Raw genomic sequence first — 16,823 nt, forward strand, 5'->3', positions numbered from 1 at the left:
GCCAGAGGCCTTCTCCTGTAAGCTGGAGCCCAGGGCAGGGCTGGGAGCTTTGTTGTTGTTTGTGGAACCAGGCCGTTTCCAAGATGTCATTGCTCAGGGAAAACCATCATTCCTCCCAGGGATAAACAAGGCTGCTTATGGCTTAGCCCGCTAAGCCCAGAGAGGCTGGTGCCACTCACAGCAGGCCAGGCTCAGCCCCAGGGAGCTGCCACCTTCCCCTGCACAGCCAGCTGCATCCAGGCATCTGGGATTGGGGTGGGGGTGGGGCAGGACTGGGGACAGGGGTGCTGGGGCTATGACCCGCTGGGGAGATCAGAGCCTCCAGACACAGAGGAGAGGGCGGGGGGGGGGGGTGTCCCAGGATTCCTTCTTTCTCTGGCAATGGGCCTCCGTCACTGCTCCAGATGTGTGGATAGCTGCCAGGTGTGCTCTCTGTTCCAGATGGCCCAGGGCTTGTCCCCTCTCCCTGCCTGCCATGGGCCAGCCTGCTTGCACCTGGCACCGTAGATCAGGCTGCCGCCGAACTGTCAGCGGCTCCCAACTTAGAAAGGCCGGGGGTGTAGTAAGTTATTTTGAACTGGGCATGCTTTTCCCCATGTAGCCAGGGCTCTCTGTGGTGTCCTCAGTTACCTCTTGGTGGGGTTACCCTCGGGCTACTAGAACTCAGGCACTTGGGGCAGGGTGGCAGGGGGCGGGGCGGGGGTAGAGAAAGCCGGACAGAGCAAATGGCTGTCCACAACGTTGGGACAAAGGCTAGGGGCAGCCAGGGGGAGGGCCATGGAATGGAAGGGGGTGTGGCCGTGCAGCTCCTTAGGTCAGGGGTTGCAAGCGATGCTCATCCTGGACACGGAAACCTTCACTGCTCCGACCTCGATTCATGGTTTAAGAGCATCTCTGAACTTGCCCTCTCTGCCTGCCCCCCTCCCTCCCTTCCTTCCACAGGTGTAAAATACTGGCTGTGTACCACGCACTGGCCAGGTAGTGGAGGTATAGACATAAAGGGCCCGATCTTTAACCCGGGGCTAAAGACGGGCATGTGATGGATGGTAACAGCACAGCTCTGATGGGGAGACTCAGGGAGTGGCAACCCTGGGGAAGCTTCTAACCCAGCCTGGGAGATTAGAACGATACAGCTGATGAGTTTTCACAAAGTGAACAAACTCTCCAGGTCAAGAAATAGAACATTCGAGTACCCCGGAAATACCCCACACTCCCTTTGAGTTATCAGCGCCTTAGAAGTAACCCCTGTCCTGACTCCTCTCATTAATCAGTGTCTCCTGATTTTGAACTTGGTATACCTGGAATCACTGAGCATGTACTCCTTCACGCTGACTTCTCTGGGTCCACAGTTTGATGATGAGACTTGTCAACATTCCTGTATGAAGTGTTACTTTGTTCATTCTCACTACTGTCCTATTTCACTGTGTGAATATCCTGCAATTTACCCATTCTACTGTTGAACCTTTGGGTTGTTGCCAGCTGGAGGTTATCGTGGAGAGCACTGCTATGAATAGTCTCATGGAGTCTTTGCTGCACCGTATATACTTTTCTGTTGGGTAAATACGTAAGGTTTACAATTGCTGAGTCATAAAGTGGTATATAATTAGCTTTAGTAGATCCTATCATATAATTTTCCCAAGTGCGACACCAGGGCACTCTGTGCGAGCTGTGTATAAGAGCTTCTGTTACCCCACGTCCTCACCAACGTTATTGGTGTTAGATACTGCGATAACTAAATGTGGGTTTATTTTGCATTTCCTTGGTGACTAATAAGGTTCAGGACCTTTCCCTATGTTGATTGGCCACCTCTTAGTGAAGCGTCTCTTCCAGCTTCTTCCCTCCCAGCTTTCCCTTCGGTTGTCTGTCTTTTTCTTACTGGTTTGTGGGAGCTTAAGAAATATTCTGGATATGTTTTCACTGTGGAATATACACATTGCAAATATCTCCTCCCACCCTGTGTCTTGCCTTTTCCCTCTTTTGAGGAGGGTCTCTGAAGAATACAAGGTCTTAACGGAGCCCAACCTGTCAGTCTTTTTCGTTAAGGAGAGTGCTTACTGAATCCTGTTTCTTTGCCTGTTACAAAGTTGTGGATATGTTCTGTGTTATCTTCCAGAAGTTCCGTTGTTTTATGTTTCATATTTTGGTCTAAAATCCACTTGAAATAGATTCTTATGTATGGTGGATGTAGAAGTCAAGACTCATTTTCTCAGGGTGGTTATCCAATTAGTTTAAGAAAAAAACCCATCCTTTCTCACTGTTGGGGATCATCGTCTTTGTCAGAAATCAACGGGCAATACACATGGGGGTGATTTGAATTTGGAAGGATGAGTAGGAGTTTGCCCCATGGACAAGAGAGGGGAGGTTGTTCTAAGTAGGAAGTACAGTGAGCAGAGGTTTCGAGGTGCCTGAGAGTAGAGTGTGTTTGGGGAACTACAAATGATTTAGACCTGCAGGAGGGAAGGGAAGAGATACGGCGTGGTGGGGAGATCAGTTGGCAGGGGCAGAACACACAGAGTAAGGAGGTGGAGCTATCCCAGAGGGAGAGAAGGGTTTTCAGTGGGAGAGGAATATAATCAGGTTCTTGTGAGGGAGATGAGACAAAGTCCCATGACAGGAGGAGGCAAGAGGATGGTTTTAGAGCAGACTGCAAACCCACATGACCCCAGCCTCAACATCACCCCCTAGCAGAGAGCATGTCTGCTTCAGGGGGGCAGTGGTGGACGTAGCAATGTGCCTGGGGCCTTGGAGGTGACCTTTGGCCACAGGGTGGTGGCTGAACCCAATGGCCAGATACCCATTCTAGTGTCCTGGAATGGAAGAGCCTCCCCGCTCAGCTCCCAACCTAGTGTCTCCAGCACTGCAGGCCCCGAAAGAAGAATATTTTAGGAACTGGGGCACACAGACAAAGGTTGGGGTCCCTGGAGAGGGGGTGCTTTCTGCTTCTCCTGCCCTCGATGTACCCACAAGGAGACCTGGCCATACCATGGGCCTTGGTTCTTCCAGGCTGGCTGAGATTCAGAGCTGGGCAGACCCCCTCCAGAAGATGTGACCTAGAGAGGGAAGTAATTTGGCCCAGGCCACACAGGGAGCCAGACTGACCCAGCCTAGGGGAAACTGAGCACAAGCTCAGCTGCCTCTCCAGCCTCCGGGGCCTTTGGTATGGGCCTCAGTTTCCTCCCCTGAAATGTACAGATAATAGTACCCCCATCTTAAGGCTGTTGTCAGAATGTGCCAAGTAGCATCTCCCAGAGTGGGATGCAGGGAAGGGGACTGATGATGTTAACACTGTTGGTAGTAATAAGTATGATTACAGGAACTGGAAATGTTTATCGAGCACCCACTATGTGCCGGCCCCTTTATGTGGATTCTCTCCCAACAATGCTGTGATATAGGTACTAACTACTTATATCACCATTTACAGATGAGAGAATTGAACCTGGAACAGGGTAAGCAGCCTGCCCAGAGGTAAGGGCATCAGGCAAGAAAGTGGCAGAGGCAGGATTTGAACCTGAGTCTGTGTCTCCAGACCTCAGTTCTTCACCAGCATTCGGCTTCCCTCCACCACCCCTGGCTTTGAAGGCGCTCTCTGTTCTCTGAGCCTTAGATTTGGGGTTGGTCCCTGGTACCTGCTGTGAGAGAGAGGGGGAGCCAAGTGGTGAAGAGGAGGGGCACCCCAGCAGGCTGAGCACCACTGTGCACCAGGCCCTGCCTCCTGCCCTGTGGGGGGTGTCACATTGAGTCAGCCACAGGGTTAGGAAGTGAGATTCAACCCCAGGCCCTCCTGATTCCAAATCCTGGTCTCATGACCACCGTGCTATTTGTGCCCTTCCCTGGGGTCCTCCTAGCTTGGCAGAGCTTTTCTGTTCGATCAACCTGGCATAGGACATCACAGAGACATCACACGCTTCCGGCTTCTCCGCACATGAAGTGGGCCCTGGAGGGAGACAGGTTGGGAAGGTCACCAGCTGTATGGAATGCTGTACCACCCCACCCCCTCCAGGTGAGTCAGAGACCTGCCCCTCACTCTCCACCAGTTTGGGGTATGAGCAGGGCCCCTATGTCTGGAATGGCTCACCGTGCCTCACGGCGCCTGGCCCAGGTGGGTGCTGGGTGAGGTCTTTTGAAGGAAGGGAGGGAGGGGGGTGAGGAAAGGCAGTGAAGGGGCCGGAAAGGAGGTTGTGGGATAGTAGAAAGAGCAGGGCTTTGCAGCCAGGCCGACCATGTGACTCCTCTACTTACTTGCTTGGTGATCCTGCACGTCACTGAACCTCCCTGAGTCCCAGTCCCAGCTTCCTTATTTGCCAACTGGGGCCGGTGGTACCGACCATACGGGGCTGCAGGGGGTGAGCGAGTGTATGGAAAGCAACTGTCATGGTGCCTGGTATCTGGGAGACACTCAAGTCATGGTTTCTCTCTTCCTCTCTCCCCCCATCATTATCACTGCTCTCTGTTTCCATCATCTCTGGCTCCACCTTCCCTATATCTCTGCAGCATCACACAGACACGGCTCTCGGGGTGAAGTCCAAATTCCTGAACATACCCATGCTTCTGCTCGCGGAACCACCTGCACTTCCTTGAAGGTTCCATGCTGTCTCTGGCTTTGGCCTGGGTCCTCTCCCATCCCTGTCCCATGACCTCCTCCAAGAGCCATCCCCTTCTTTCCTGCTGCCTCTGTAGCCCCCTAGGGAAGGGGGAGTGTAATGGGTGGTAGGAGAGTGACATGGGCCTCTCAGCTGGTTCTCTGCCCCATAGGCCAGCACCTTCAGGGAAGGGAAGGTGTCTTGCCACTGTTTGCCCTGCACAGGCCCTGGCACGTGGCTGGGGCTCTGTCGGTATTCGCTGAGTAACTCTGGGGGTTGGCGGGGGAAGTAAGTGAGCCAGGGACACAATCCTGATGAGCCAAAGCAGGGCCTGCCCAGAGCCATGAGAGCAGGGCAGGCCGGACATTGGCAGGAGAGCAGAGAGCCCTCTAGCCAGGGCATCCCAGGGAGCGTTTAACTGGGCTCTGGGGGATGGGCAGGAGATGGACTTAAGAGGTAGAGACAATAGGGAAGTGAGACAGTGCATGGATCAGGCAGAGAAAGGGGGTGCCAGGGGGGAAGGGGAATGGTGGCGGAGCCCGCAGGGGCTGGTTCTGAGCAGAGAGCCCAGAGGTGGGGCAGGAGAGGCTGCTGGGGCCTGGCATTCTCCTTCTGACGGAGGCTCCGGTCCCTATGGGGACAGGAAGCAGCTGGGACAGCCCTGCTCTCCACTTTCATGCTTTCAGAAGAGAAGAGAGCTGAGGTATGGAAGGGGTCTTGGGTTTGGGGGGCTCCCAATCCAGGTCCCCCCACCCACGCACATTGAAGCAGTGGCATCTGGGTCCCGAGAAGAGGGGCTTAGCCAGATGGTGATGGGGGAGCTTGGTCCTGGAAACTCTCACTTTGGGAGGTGCTTTCCCTGCCCGGTGAGAAGCTGGGCATCCAGTAAGCTCCAAAGGCCTGAGGACATGTCCTTCTGGCTTACCCAGGTGGCGATGCCAAGAGTAGGGAAGCCTCAAAGACGGGTGTCTTCACTTCTCCTTCCTTAAGCATTCTCCTTCCCTGTGTATTGGCTTTGTCCTGACGGTTTCTGACCTGGGAAAGCTACTTCTCTGTGTCTCAGTATTGCTTCCAGTCAGTGGGTCTGGTATGCTCCCTGTTGTGGTGCGTTGCCCTCCTGAGTCCCCGACAGACCCAGGAGGAGTCGTGGGATCTTTTAGGAATGGAGAATTTTCGGTCTGCGTTCAAATTCCTCTTTCCTTTCTCTCCTGCAGCTGGGCCTCTGTGAATAGGACGCATGAACGGGGAGCTGCCTCCAGTGAGCTTGCCTGCTCCTTGTCTGGGGACAAGGGGCTGCTGAGGTCAGGCCTCTTCTGCATGGGCTTCCCATGGTAGAGGGAGTGCTGTGTGTTGGAATTGGTCCTGCACTGGGTTCTGGTCTGCATGCATGTCCTGATTCTGTTGTATGACCTTGGGTACATCACCTCCCTTCTCTGGGCCTCACTCATCCTATCGGTTAACTGGGGCTGCTCCCCAGGATTATGTGGGGAGTTGGAAAAAAGTCAAGATGCCAGCCCTCCTCTTAGGGAATCTTATCCAGTAAGGTCTGGAATTGGGCCTAGATATAGATATTTTTAAAATGCTCCACCGGTGATTCTGAAGTGTACCTCTCTTTTGAGAACCAATAGTCTGGATCAGTGATATTTTTAATGTGCAAATTAATCTCTTGGAATCTTGGTAAAATGCAGATTCTGATCCAGCACCTGTGGGTGGAAGACTAAGAGTCTATATCTCGTGTGGGCTTCCAGGAGCTGCTACCGCTGCTGTTTCAGGGGCCCCACTTTAGGTCCTAGATGGTCCTGTGAAGTTCACTGGATTGCCCGCTCATTCATTCATTCATTCATTCATTCATTCATTCATTCATTCATTCATCCCTCATCAAACACTTGAGATGGAGAGTGGTGGAAGGTAAAGCCAAAGGGAGACAGAGCCCAGACCCGCTCAGGGCTACAGAATTTGGACTTCATCTGGAAGGCATTAGGGAGCCTTGTCAGGGCTTTAGGCAGAGGCGTGACAGGGTCAGATGTGCCTAAAGGGCTCCTCTGGCATGGCGACCAAAGGGGTCTGGGCTGCCGCTGCGAGGTCCTCATCAATTCCGGTGGGAGATGACCGTGTCTGAAGGGAGGTGGTGGTAGTGGAGATGGAGGGAGTGGAGAGGTGATTTTTTTTCTAAGTTAATCAACTTGGCTTTTGGAGCAGTTTCAGGGATTGAGAGGAAGGTATATGGAGTTCCCATATACTCCCTGTCCCCACTCTTGCATCCCCTACCCCAGGGGGATGATTCTGAAGATTTTCCAAGGGGCAATCAGGAGGTTTTGGTGACTGGCCGGAGTTGGTGGGAAGGGTGGTAGTGAAGGGACAGTGAGAGAGGATGATACCCGGGTCCCTGGTTTGGGCAGCTGATGATGGCATCCTGGATGGAGTGGACTCGCATGCAGCCTGGGAGCACTGGCGGGGTGTGCAGAGGGCAATTTCTGTCTTTCTGCCTGGGCTCTAGCCACACAGGTGTCCTCCAATGCACCAGGGTGCTGGCCTCCCTGCCCACGCAGATCTGGGGCTCAGTGTCGTCGCAGAGTGGCCTTTCCCACCTGACATGCATTCTCTCCCGCCGCACCTTACGGTTTTCCTGTCCATCACCGGCCACACTTTGTATCCATTACGTGTTTCTGTGGGCGATGTCGTGGCTCGGGTCAGTCCTTCCTCTCTGGCCTCAAAGCCCCGCTCGGACAGGGATCGTGTCTTTCTCATTTCCTGTCGTACCCACAGAGCCTAGGACAGTGTTTGGGAGCAGCGCTGTTTCACGAGTGCTTGGTGAACCCTTGCCTCTGGGATCAAGACTCAGGAGACAGGTCGGGGCTGGCAGTGTGGGCTGGGCAGTGGCCAGGTGGCGCGGATGGTGACTGTAGCCCAGGGAGGGGATGGGTGCACCAGGGAGCGTGCAGGACTGAGATGGGCGGGGGTCTGGGACAGGTTCCCATGGACGGACCAAGAGGCCCAGGACCTGGTGGAAGAGGGGTCATCAGACTGGTGGCGGGGGGTGGGATCCAGGGAAGGAGATGTAGGAGTTGGGCCGTCCCACTGTGGTCGTGGCTGCCGTCCAGGTGCTCCGTCTGCCACAAGGTGCCCGGCTCCGGGTGCACGTCAGCTCAGCACTCTTCCCACCGAGCTGAGGAGCTGTCAGGAATCCCATGTTATGGCTGATGGAACTGGGGCTCAAAGAGGCTCTGCCTGAGGTCACCCAGCCAGTGAGTGAGGAGGGGGTCAGTCTCCAGAGCTCTCTCCACTGTAAGGTGCTGTCCCCATGCCCCGTGTTCTGTGTCAGACCTGTCATGCTGGGGACAGGGGAGGAGGAGAACAGCCTGGAGGCTCTGAGCTGGCAGGCAGAGGCAGAGTGGTGGCTCCAGCCTCTGGGTGTCAAGAAATCAGGCGGAGGAGCTGGACGAAGGCTGGGCTGGGGGAGCGAAGTGTTGGCCAGGCAGCTGAGGTTCCTGGAAGCCAGCCTCATGCTGGGGACCTGGAAGCCAGGGAGCTGCTTAGGAACCCAGAGTGTGCCAAACTTGAAGGAGCAACCCCATCTCGCAAGTCAAGCCTGGAGATCAGGCATTGGGCAGGAATTCTAATAGCCTCTCCCTTTCTCCAACCACGTTCCAGTTCGCAGAGCACTCTCCTGTCCTTTCTTAGACTTGGTCCCCTTAGCCCTCTGGAAGAGGGGTGGTGGTGGCAGGAAGTGTCCTCACTTCGTGTCCCATTTCACACAGGAACCCAGAAGTGACAGCCTGTCACACAGCTAGCAGATGATGGAGTCAGGATTCCAACGCAGGCCTTCTGGCTTTCTGTCCATGCTCTATCTGTAAAATCCTAGCTGTGTAAGGGCCACCCAGAGACAAAAGCAAACCCTAGTTCACACCCCCCACCCCCGCTCCAGGGCAGGAAGTGGTTTTTGAGGACAGATGCAGAGCCCAGCATCTGTGGTGGATGTCATGAGTCATCTCAGGGTGAGAGCTGCAGGTTGACTCTGAGGTCAGCAGACCTGCTCCACATTTAGTAGCTGTGTGACATTGGGCAAGTCACTTCCAGCAGCTCACTGCCACCCCCTACCCCAGCAGCAGGGCGGGGCCCAGGAGATGCTCTGGGAGTCCCACCTGCCACCCTTCCCGGCCTCTTCTGAGCCCTGGATTGGACTGGGGGCAGAATTTGATTAGCTCCTAAACAGCAGCTTCATGTAGAGGGCCTGGCTCATTTCCTGTGTGCTTCTAGCTGGCAAGACATGGACAGAATTAATACTGGGCCAGCCAAGCCAGAGAAGTGCAGACTCCCCACAGGAAGGGGACCGCTGCTCAGAACACTCTGGACCCAAGGCCCTGGGCCAGCAGGCGGATCTCTCTGGGGCCCTGTGGCTGGATTCTTATCACCCCAACCTGTTGCAAAGCAGTCTAACTGGGTGTTGCCTGTTAGCTCCCTGTACCTCCTCTGTCAGAACATTCGCCGCAGGCCTTACTACCAATTGTCCAGCCTCTGTTTTTTTCCTGCTCAACGGAGGGCAGTTATTGTGTGTGACTTGTCCCCTTCTGTCCTTTCAGGGGCTCCTTCAGTGCCTGAGCGCACCGTTGCATGTTAGGACGCATGCGTGTCCCTGCAGTCCTCCCCCCACCGCCACCCCCTGCTCACACTGCCCAGAGCAGTTTTGACAGAGCAGGGCTCTGCATGGATCACTCTGTTCCTCATAGGACAATCCCACGCCTGGCATCCCTTGTGACATACTCTCGTCTTTATCTCTTTTCCTGTCCTAATTCCTTCACTGGCCACCCCTCCCCCCAGATTTCTGAGGTTTCCTGTATTTGCTCCAGAAGCCCCCTCCCCCCCAAGGCACTCCCAACCCCAGCTCGCCCAGGAACACTGGCCTGACCAAACCCGTGTGGGCACTCACACGAGCCCGATCCTGGAGCACAGGGAAGAACCAAAGAGCTCCGGCTGGTCCTCCTTTGCCAGTACCTGCCCTGTGTGTATGGGGCCCAGGTGAGGGGCCTCCGGCAGTGCTCAGCCTCCCCCCACCCCCACCTTCCCTCTAGACTCCTGGGTCCACCATATTGTGTGGAAGGGCCCAATGAAGCCAGGAGGTACCCTTGGCCAGGAGACTTGAGGGCTGATTCTACATCAGCCTCCAGTTTCTTAGGTAACTCCCTTAGCTTCCGGGACCTCAGTTTCCCCATCTGTGAAATAAGACTGGACTAATGATAGCCACCATGTTACCAAACGCGTCGCCTGGGCCAGGCCCTGTGGGGAGCACTGAGAATGGTCCCCGTGAGTCCCTGGTGTGATAGGATGGCCCTGTTCCAGGTGAGGGGACAGGGACTGAGAGGTTGGGAGGCTGGCCAGAGTCACACAGCTGGAAAGCAACACCGCTGACATCTGAACACTGATCCCTGGGCCCTCTCAGAGCCCTTGGGTCCTGGGTGGTTTCTCGGCTGCCCCGGGGCGGGGGCCCTCCGGGGATGGTGGCACTTCCCCTCCTGGCTTTGTTTGGTTTGGCCTCAGTTTGGGGCAGGATTGGCAGAGGCAGGCTGACTTGCATTTCTGGTTTTGGGTCTGTGGCTGCACTTTTCCCGAGGAGGGTAGGCGGGCTCAGGCTCAGTCAGTGCTGGGACAGGCCCGGCCCCACCCCCACCCCCCAGGAAAGGGGAAATGTGGCCTGCTCCCCGCTCAGGGCCACTCCGTGCCAGGCCCCGAAGGCACCGGTTGCTGCTTCCTTCCATCTGTCCTTCCAGGTCGGGGGGTCTGGCCAAGGGGGCGGGTGATTGAATGTGGGGCACCAGGGAGCTGGCTGTTTGTTTTCCTCGAGGAGCATGCTCCCTGGTGGGTGGGGGGAGGGGCGGAGGACTAGGCTGCTCTGGAATGAGATCAGAAGCAGGCCTGGGAAGAAGGAGCCAGAGGCCCTGCTCTCACCCCAGCCGAGCCCCGATTGGTGCTGGTGCTTTGGGGCATGTCTGTAGGTCACTGTCCAGGCTGGGCCTCAGCCTTGCTGTCTGTCCATCAGCAGGGGAGCTCTCTCTCTCCCTGGGAGCAGTCTGATGGGGCTAGAGCACAGACCTTGGTTTCTAGATGAGATTTCTGGAGAGGCCCGCCGTCACAATCACCAGCTTTGATTCTGGGTATTTGGCCAGAGCTTGCTTCCAGGGGTCCGTGGGAAGGATGGGCCACGGTTTGGGGTCTGTGACTTCAGCTCTTCCCTCTAGACCCATTGTTCCAGTCACTACAACTGCTACCACCACCAGCATCCTGTTCAAGAGTTTTATACTTTCGGGGCGCCTGGCTGGCTCAGTCAGGAGAATGTGCGCTTCTTGATCGTGAGTTCAAGCCCCGCCTTGGGCATAGAGCCTACTTAAAAAAGAAAAGAGCTTTATCCTTTCTATGTTTATTCTCCTGGCTTGTCACTTGTGTGTGTGGGTTATTTCATTCAATGGGTGGGGACCTTGAGACCCAGGGGGTTTAGCGACTGGCTTTCCCTGGCCCTGCTGTGTGATATGCCCTTGGCTCCTGACCCTCTCTGGGCCTCAGCCTCCCCCTCTGTGCACTGGGGATTTGGGATCAAGGATGTGTCAGGAGGGCGCCTGGGTGGCTCAGTTGGTTAAGTGACTGCCTTCAGCTCAGGTCATGATCCCAGGGTCCTGGGATCGAGCCCCGCATCGGGCTCCCTGCTCCGCGGGAAGCCTGCTTCTCCCTCTCCCACTCCCCCTGCTTGTGTTCCCTCTCTCGCTGTGTCTCTCTCTGTCAAATAAATAAATAAAATCTTTAAAAAAAAAAAAAAAAGGATGTGTCAGGGCCTGAGGCTGAGGTGTGAGGGGTCTCTGGGTAGAGTCATTTCCCAGCTGCAGGTACGATTTATAGGGCAGGGAATCCCTGTGAGTGGACACCTGTCTTCAGCTGTGCCTGAGAACCGAACCCTGGCCAGATCATCCTAGAGTCCTCTAAGGCCCACTCCGCTGCCTTGCTCAGTCATCTTCTCCATCGGGGGGGGGGCTCCCCTTTCACTTTCATGCTCCCGGCCTGTGGCCCTTACCCACACTGTGCTTTCATATCCGCTCTGGTGCCCCCAGATGCCAGTGGGACCCCTGCCACGTGTGGGCAGCACTCTGTGGCTGCCTTGAGCCACGGCTGGGCCACAGGCTGGGGCGTCACTGTCACGGCCTCCCCAGGCTTGAAAAGACTTCTTAGCTTTGGGCACAGCCTCTCAGTCCTGGGCAGCTGTGCGGTAGTGGAAAAGTCACTGCTCTTTGTGCTCAGCATGGTCATCCATCAAATGGATGTTATAATGGTCTCTACAACGAGAGCTCTTAACCTATGTTCTGGGAGCACTTACCTCTCCGGATCTCAGCCAGTGTCCGCGTGTGTGCACGGCCAGTGGACGCGCACATTCCTGTATATCTGTAGAGTCCCCAGGGACGTGTGGCCACTTTCCCCTTCTAGGTGGCCATGGCCTCTTGATGGGTGAAACCCAGACCCCAGATAGTTCTCGCGCCAGCATTCCGAGTCCTTGGGTGTGATGAGGGGCCCGGCCCAGGCCTGAGACCTGCTTCCCCCCCGTGCGGTTGCAGTCCCGTGGATACTCCTGACCCTTCTCTGAGCCCCAGTCTTCCTGTGAGCAAGCTGGCTTTCAGACTTCATCAAGGGCACTATTTTTTTCCCTTTGCAAATGAAATCTGTAGGAATCCAGCAAAAATGCCGAGGGTTTGAGGGTTGTGTGTCAGGCAGGAAAAGCTTTCTTTTTCTGTGTGGAGCTCCTGAGGTTCCTCCAAACACAGTTTAAAAACCACTGGGTGGATGATCCCTCAGGGAGGTCCCCATGTGCCCGTGACATCTGTGTCGTCCAAGGGTGGGCAATATTTTGAAGTTCTGGTTTCATTCCAGTTTGCTAGTTTCAAAGAGATACTTAAATATTCAGAGCAAGTTCTTGTTTGAATGGGATTTTTTTAAAACTTTGGTTCAGGTAGAAGATACCCTTTGGCCAGGTCCAAGGTTCTATCACTTTGTGATTGCTCTGGCTTGGGACTTGGCTTGGTTCTGGTCCATGAAGGAGGAGCCTGCGTGGCCCCTCCTTTACTCGGAGACACCATGACACTTCCCTCAGAGGGCCGTCAGGAAGATCGCCCAAGAGGAGTGTTTAATCTGGCACGGCCCCGGCCGGCAATAGGATCCAGATAATGGCGGTTACCCCTCCTTCCTCCCCTAAATGACCAGCCACGCTTTTGATGGAGCAAACAGAAGATTCAAGCAAGAAGACAAGGATGGGAACCCATGTGCAGCGAAGCCAAAGGGGCTTTCTGTTTCCAATTCTCACTTTAGCTTTCAGACTGCGGGCTGTCAGGTGTGCGGTTCTGGCCATTGCCTGATTTATTTCAGTCTCTGTGAGGTTGGCTCGTGTACATTGCCTGGCATCTCAGAGCTTTCTGTTCTGAACCTTTCTTGTTTGCTTCTTGTTTCCCAGATGTTTGAGCCAGAGGCAGATGAGAAGCGAGAGATGCCCTTGGAGGAAGGGAAGGGGCTGGGTGCTGAGGACCCCCCACCCAGCAAGGACCCCTCTCCAGGCCAGGAGCCTCCTTCAGGACAAGACTTGTCACCCAACAAGGACCCCTCTCCTGGCCAGGAAGCTTCTCCTGGCCAAGAGTCACCGTCCAGCAAAGACTCACCTTCCTGCAAGGAACCTCCTCCAGGCCCAGAGCCCCAGCCAAACAAGGACTCCCCACCATGCCAGGAACCCCCTGCAGCCCCGGCCCTCCCTCCCTGCCAGGAACTTCCTCCTAGGCAAGAGCCCCCTCCCAGCCAAGACCTCCCTGTCATCCAGGACACCCCTGCTCAGGAGCTTGCACCCTGTCAAGACCTGCCCCCCGGCCAGGTCCCCCAGCCAGCTAAGGAGACTGCAAGCTCTGGGGACCCCCCAGCAGCCACCAGGGACCCGCCTGTGGCCTCCAGGCCAACCTTTGTGATCCCCGAGGTCCGGCTGGACAGTGCTTACAGCCAGAAGGCCGGGGCAGAGGGGGGCAGCCTGGCCGATGAGGAGGACGAGGAAGAGGCTGAGGAGGGCGAGGAGGGAGAGGAAGAAGAGGAGGAGGACACGAGTGATGACAACTATGGAGAGCGCCGTGAGGCCAAGCGCAGCAGCATGATCGAGGCGGGCCAGGCTGAGGGCGGCCTCTCCCTGCGGGTGCAGAACTCCCTGCGGCGGCGGACACACAGCGAGGGAAGCCTGCTGCAGGAAGCCCGCGGGCCCTGCTTTGCCTCCGACACCACCTTGCACTGCTCGGATGGGGAGGGCACCACGTCCGCCTGGGCCATGCCTTCGCCCCGCACCCTCAAGAAGGAACTGGGCCGCAACGGTGGCTCCATGCACCACCTTTCCCTCTTTTTCACGGGACACAGGAAGGTAAGAAGGCTGAGGGTGGGTGGGAGTGGGTAATAAACGGGGTGGTACGGAGCGGGGAGGTGGGTCCAGGAGCTGCAGGGGACGAGCAACGCAGTCCCACCCCTCTCCTCTCTAAGCCTTCCAGGGAGCCTTCTACCCATTTGACAGAGGATACAGCTGAGGCACGGAGGGACTGAGAAGGCCACGCCTGCACTTAAGGCCGTGACTCTGACTCCAGATGCTGTGTTCTTACAGCTCCTTTGGACTGGGGGTCCCCACCGAAGTAGAGCAGGTGTGGCCTCCCCCAGGACATCGTGCGTTTGGATCCAGAAGGTCTGAGACATTCGCTAGAGGACTGTCTCCTGTAGTAGAACAATTGAGGCTCGGTCCAGGCCTAGCCAGACTAGAAATCCATCAGCCAGCAACGATAGCACACATCTACCCTGTGTTGGCATTATGCTATGCAATTTATTTTTTGTTGTTTTTTTATTTTTTGAGAGAGAGAGAGAGAGTGAGTGCACGACTGGGGGGCAGGGGCAGAGGGAGAGGGAAAGAGAGAATCTTAAGCAGACTCCACGCCCAGCACAGAGCCCCAAGCAGGGCTCGATCTCATGAGATCATGACCTGAGCCAAAACCGAGAGTTTGATGCTTAACCGACTGAGCCCTCAGGCGCCCCAGTTCTAAGCAATGTAGCTGACTGCACCAGTGCTCATGACAGCCTCATGAAGGAGATGCTGTTGAAGCTCCCTCCAGAGGAGGAGACCGAGGCACTCAGGGGTTATCTCACTTACCCCAGGCCACACAGTTTATAAATGTCTGCCCCAGAATTAGATTCTGGCTCCAGGGCTGGAGTGCGTCCCTACCATGCCGCAAATATTTATAAATAGATGAATAAGTGTTTATTGATTTCCTGCCGTGTGCCAGGCCCTGTGCCCTGTGCCAGTGAGGGGCCGCAGGAATGTGCGAGGCTGCTCTCAGCCTGTGAGCAATGAGCTATCTGTGGGGGTGCAGAAGCTGCCCCCGCAGTGAAAAGACTGCATCACGTCCTCGAAGCCCACTAGCCAGCTCGAGCCTGGGCTTGGTCTCTCACTTACTGTGTGGCCTTGGGTGAGCCACTCAGCTCCTCTGAGCCTTAGTGTCCTTCCGTGAAAAGCAGAGACGAATTACACTCATGTCGCCGGGTGGTTGAGGATGAACCCGAAGAGCCTGTTGCCTGGTGACCTTTAGTGCAGGAACCGGTAGATGCTTTTGAGATGCTAGCAGCCAGCGCGGTGCGAGGTGTTGTTATGACAATGTTGTGAGGCCAGGTGCGTGGGGGGGGCGGGGGCAGGGACCTGGGAGTTCATGGAGGAAAGACCTCAGGGCCTTAGGCCATCAGGGAAAAGCTTCTGGAGCAAGATGCCCTTTGGCTTGGCCTTGAGGATTGAGCAGGTTTAGAATGAAGAGAGGATGAGACAGGCATTCTGGGCAGTGTCTGTAGAAGCCAGTTTGGCTAGAGCGGGGGATTTCTAAAATGCAGGGATGGCAGACGCATGGTACTCACGCTGCCCTTCCTGCCTCCACGCCCAGGGCAGACATGACTAATGGATTCCAGCTCATTTCCCCACTGAGTTGGGCCATGGCTTTGGAAGCCTTCTTCGCCTCAGGCACTAGTGAGAAGGCTGACTTCACACTTGGGAGGACACTGCTACAACGTGGTTGGACTGGAAGGGCAGGCTGGGACCCCCCCCCCCCCCGCCCCGAAAAGGCCTTAAACTTTGGGCGCCGGAAATTGGAACCAAATCCCAAAGGAACTGGGACTGGACTCCGTTTCCTCATCCACAGACACGTGTGGTTCTAACTTTGATGTGCTCAGAAGGAGGTTATTCATACATAGATTTCTAAGTCTCCAGCCCCAGGCTCCTGGAATCAGAATTTCCAGCATATGGTACCCAGACTCTGCATTTTAGACAAGCCCCCCAGGGGCTGTGCTGTTCCTCGTAGTTGGAATATCACCATCTTTGGCCATTTCTTGATGCAGCTAGAGAGAGTCTAGAACTCTGCCCTACCCGGGTGAGGCCTCAGGCTCACTCAGACCAGGCCTGGCCACTCCTCTCCGGTGGGCACTGAGATCCCCAGGCTCACTACCCTGTTTCCACACCCCCTCCCCAAGACCCTCCCAAGTTCTGTTCTGTATGTAAATACAAATATCTATATACAGATACAGCCACCCACCTACACGCACATCCTTCTAGTCCCCCCCAGCCAGCTGATCCGAGCTCCTATTTTGGGGCAGATACTCCTGCGCAGGAGTCCGGCAGGCCTGGACCAGCTCTTGTCATGCTTCAGCTTCCTCCTTTGGGAGCCCAGGGTTTTCACGGGTATCCCCCACCCTCTCCTGGCCTCTTGTTTCCTTTCTTGGGCTTGAGCGACAGAGTTGGCAGGGGCCTCAGAGGCTGTGCTCCCACAGTTTCCACGGACCCGGCTGCTAGTCCATCATCATGTGTATCCTGCTCACTGCAGCCAGCCAGCTTCGCTAAGAACCCTGCCCTGGAGGTTGAGGCTGGGCAAGCCCCTGGTCCCGCGCCATCCCTCACTGCCAGTGGGCCTGGGGCAAGTCCCTGCCCTTTCTCTGAGCCTCAGTTTCTTCATCAGCGAAACGGGCATGGTAATAATACCTCCTTTGTAGGACTGCGGGGAAGATAAAGTAGCCCAGCGTGGGTGGAGTGTTTCGGGCAGTTGCCGGTACTCAGCACTCGGTGGGTGCTCCATAAATGGGCATCATGTTGATGACGACAAGGAGGAGGAGAGCAGTGGCAAACGTGGTGGCCGTTATGCCAACATTCACAAAGTGCCCCCAGCTCCC

At 55.8% G+C, this 16,823-nt stretch overlaps 1 protein-coding gene across 6 annotated transcripts in view; it reads left to right on the plus strand.

Moving 5' to 3' along the window:
* The window catches only part of RGS3 (regulator of G protein signaling 3), a 117,541-nt gene that overhangs the window by 88,986 nt on the left and 11,732 nt on the right, over positions 1-16,823 (plus strand). For all 6 annotated transcript variants that reach the window (XM_064579320.1, XM_064579321.1, XM_045882984.3 and 3 more), the window contains one exon: positions 13,063-13,998. In XM_064579320.1, coding sequence (XP_064435390.1) covers positions 13,063-13,998 — 936 coding nt within the window. The remainder of the gene's footprint in view (positions 1-13,062; positions 13,999-16,823) is intronic.

Source organism: Mirounga angustirostris, unplaced genomic scaffold, assembly GCF_029215605.1.
Source record: "Mirounga angustirostris isolate CCGP_5_RB_7025 unplaced genomic scaffold, mMirAng1.0.hap1 SCAF_15, whole genome shotgun sequence".
Taxonomy (NCBI): Eukaryota; Metazoa; Chordata; class Mammalia; order Carnivora; family Phocidae; genus Mirounga; species Mirounga angustirostris.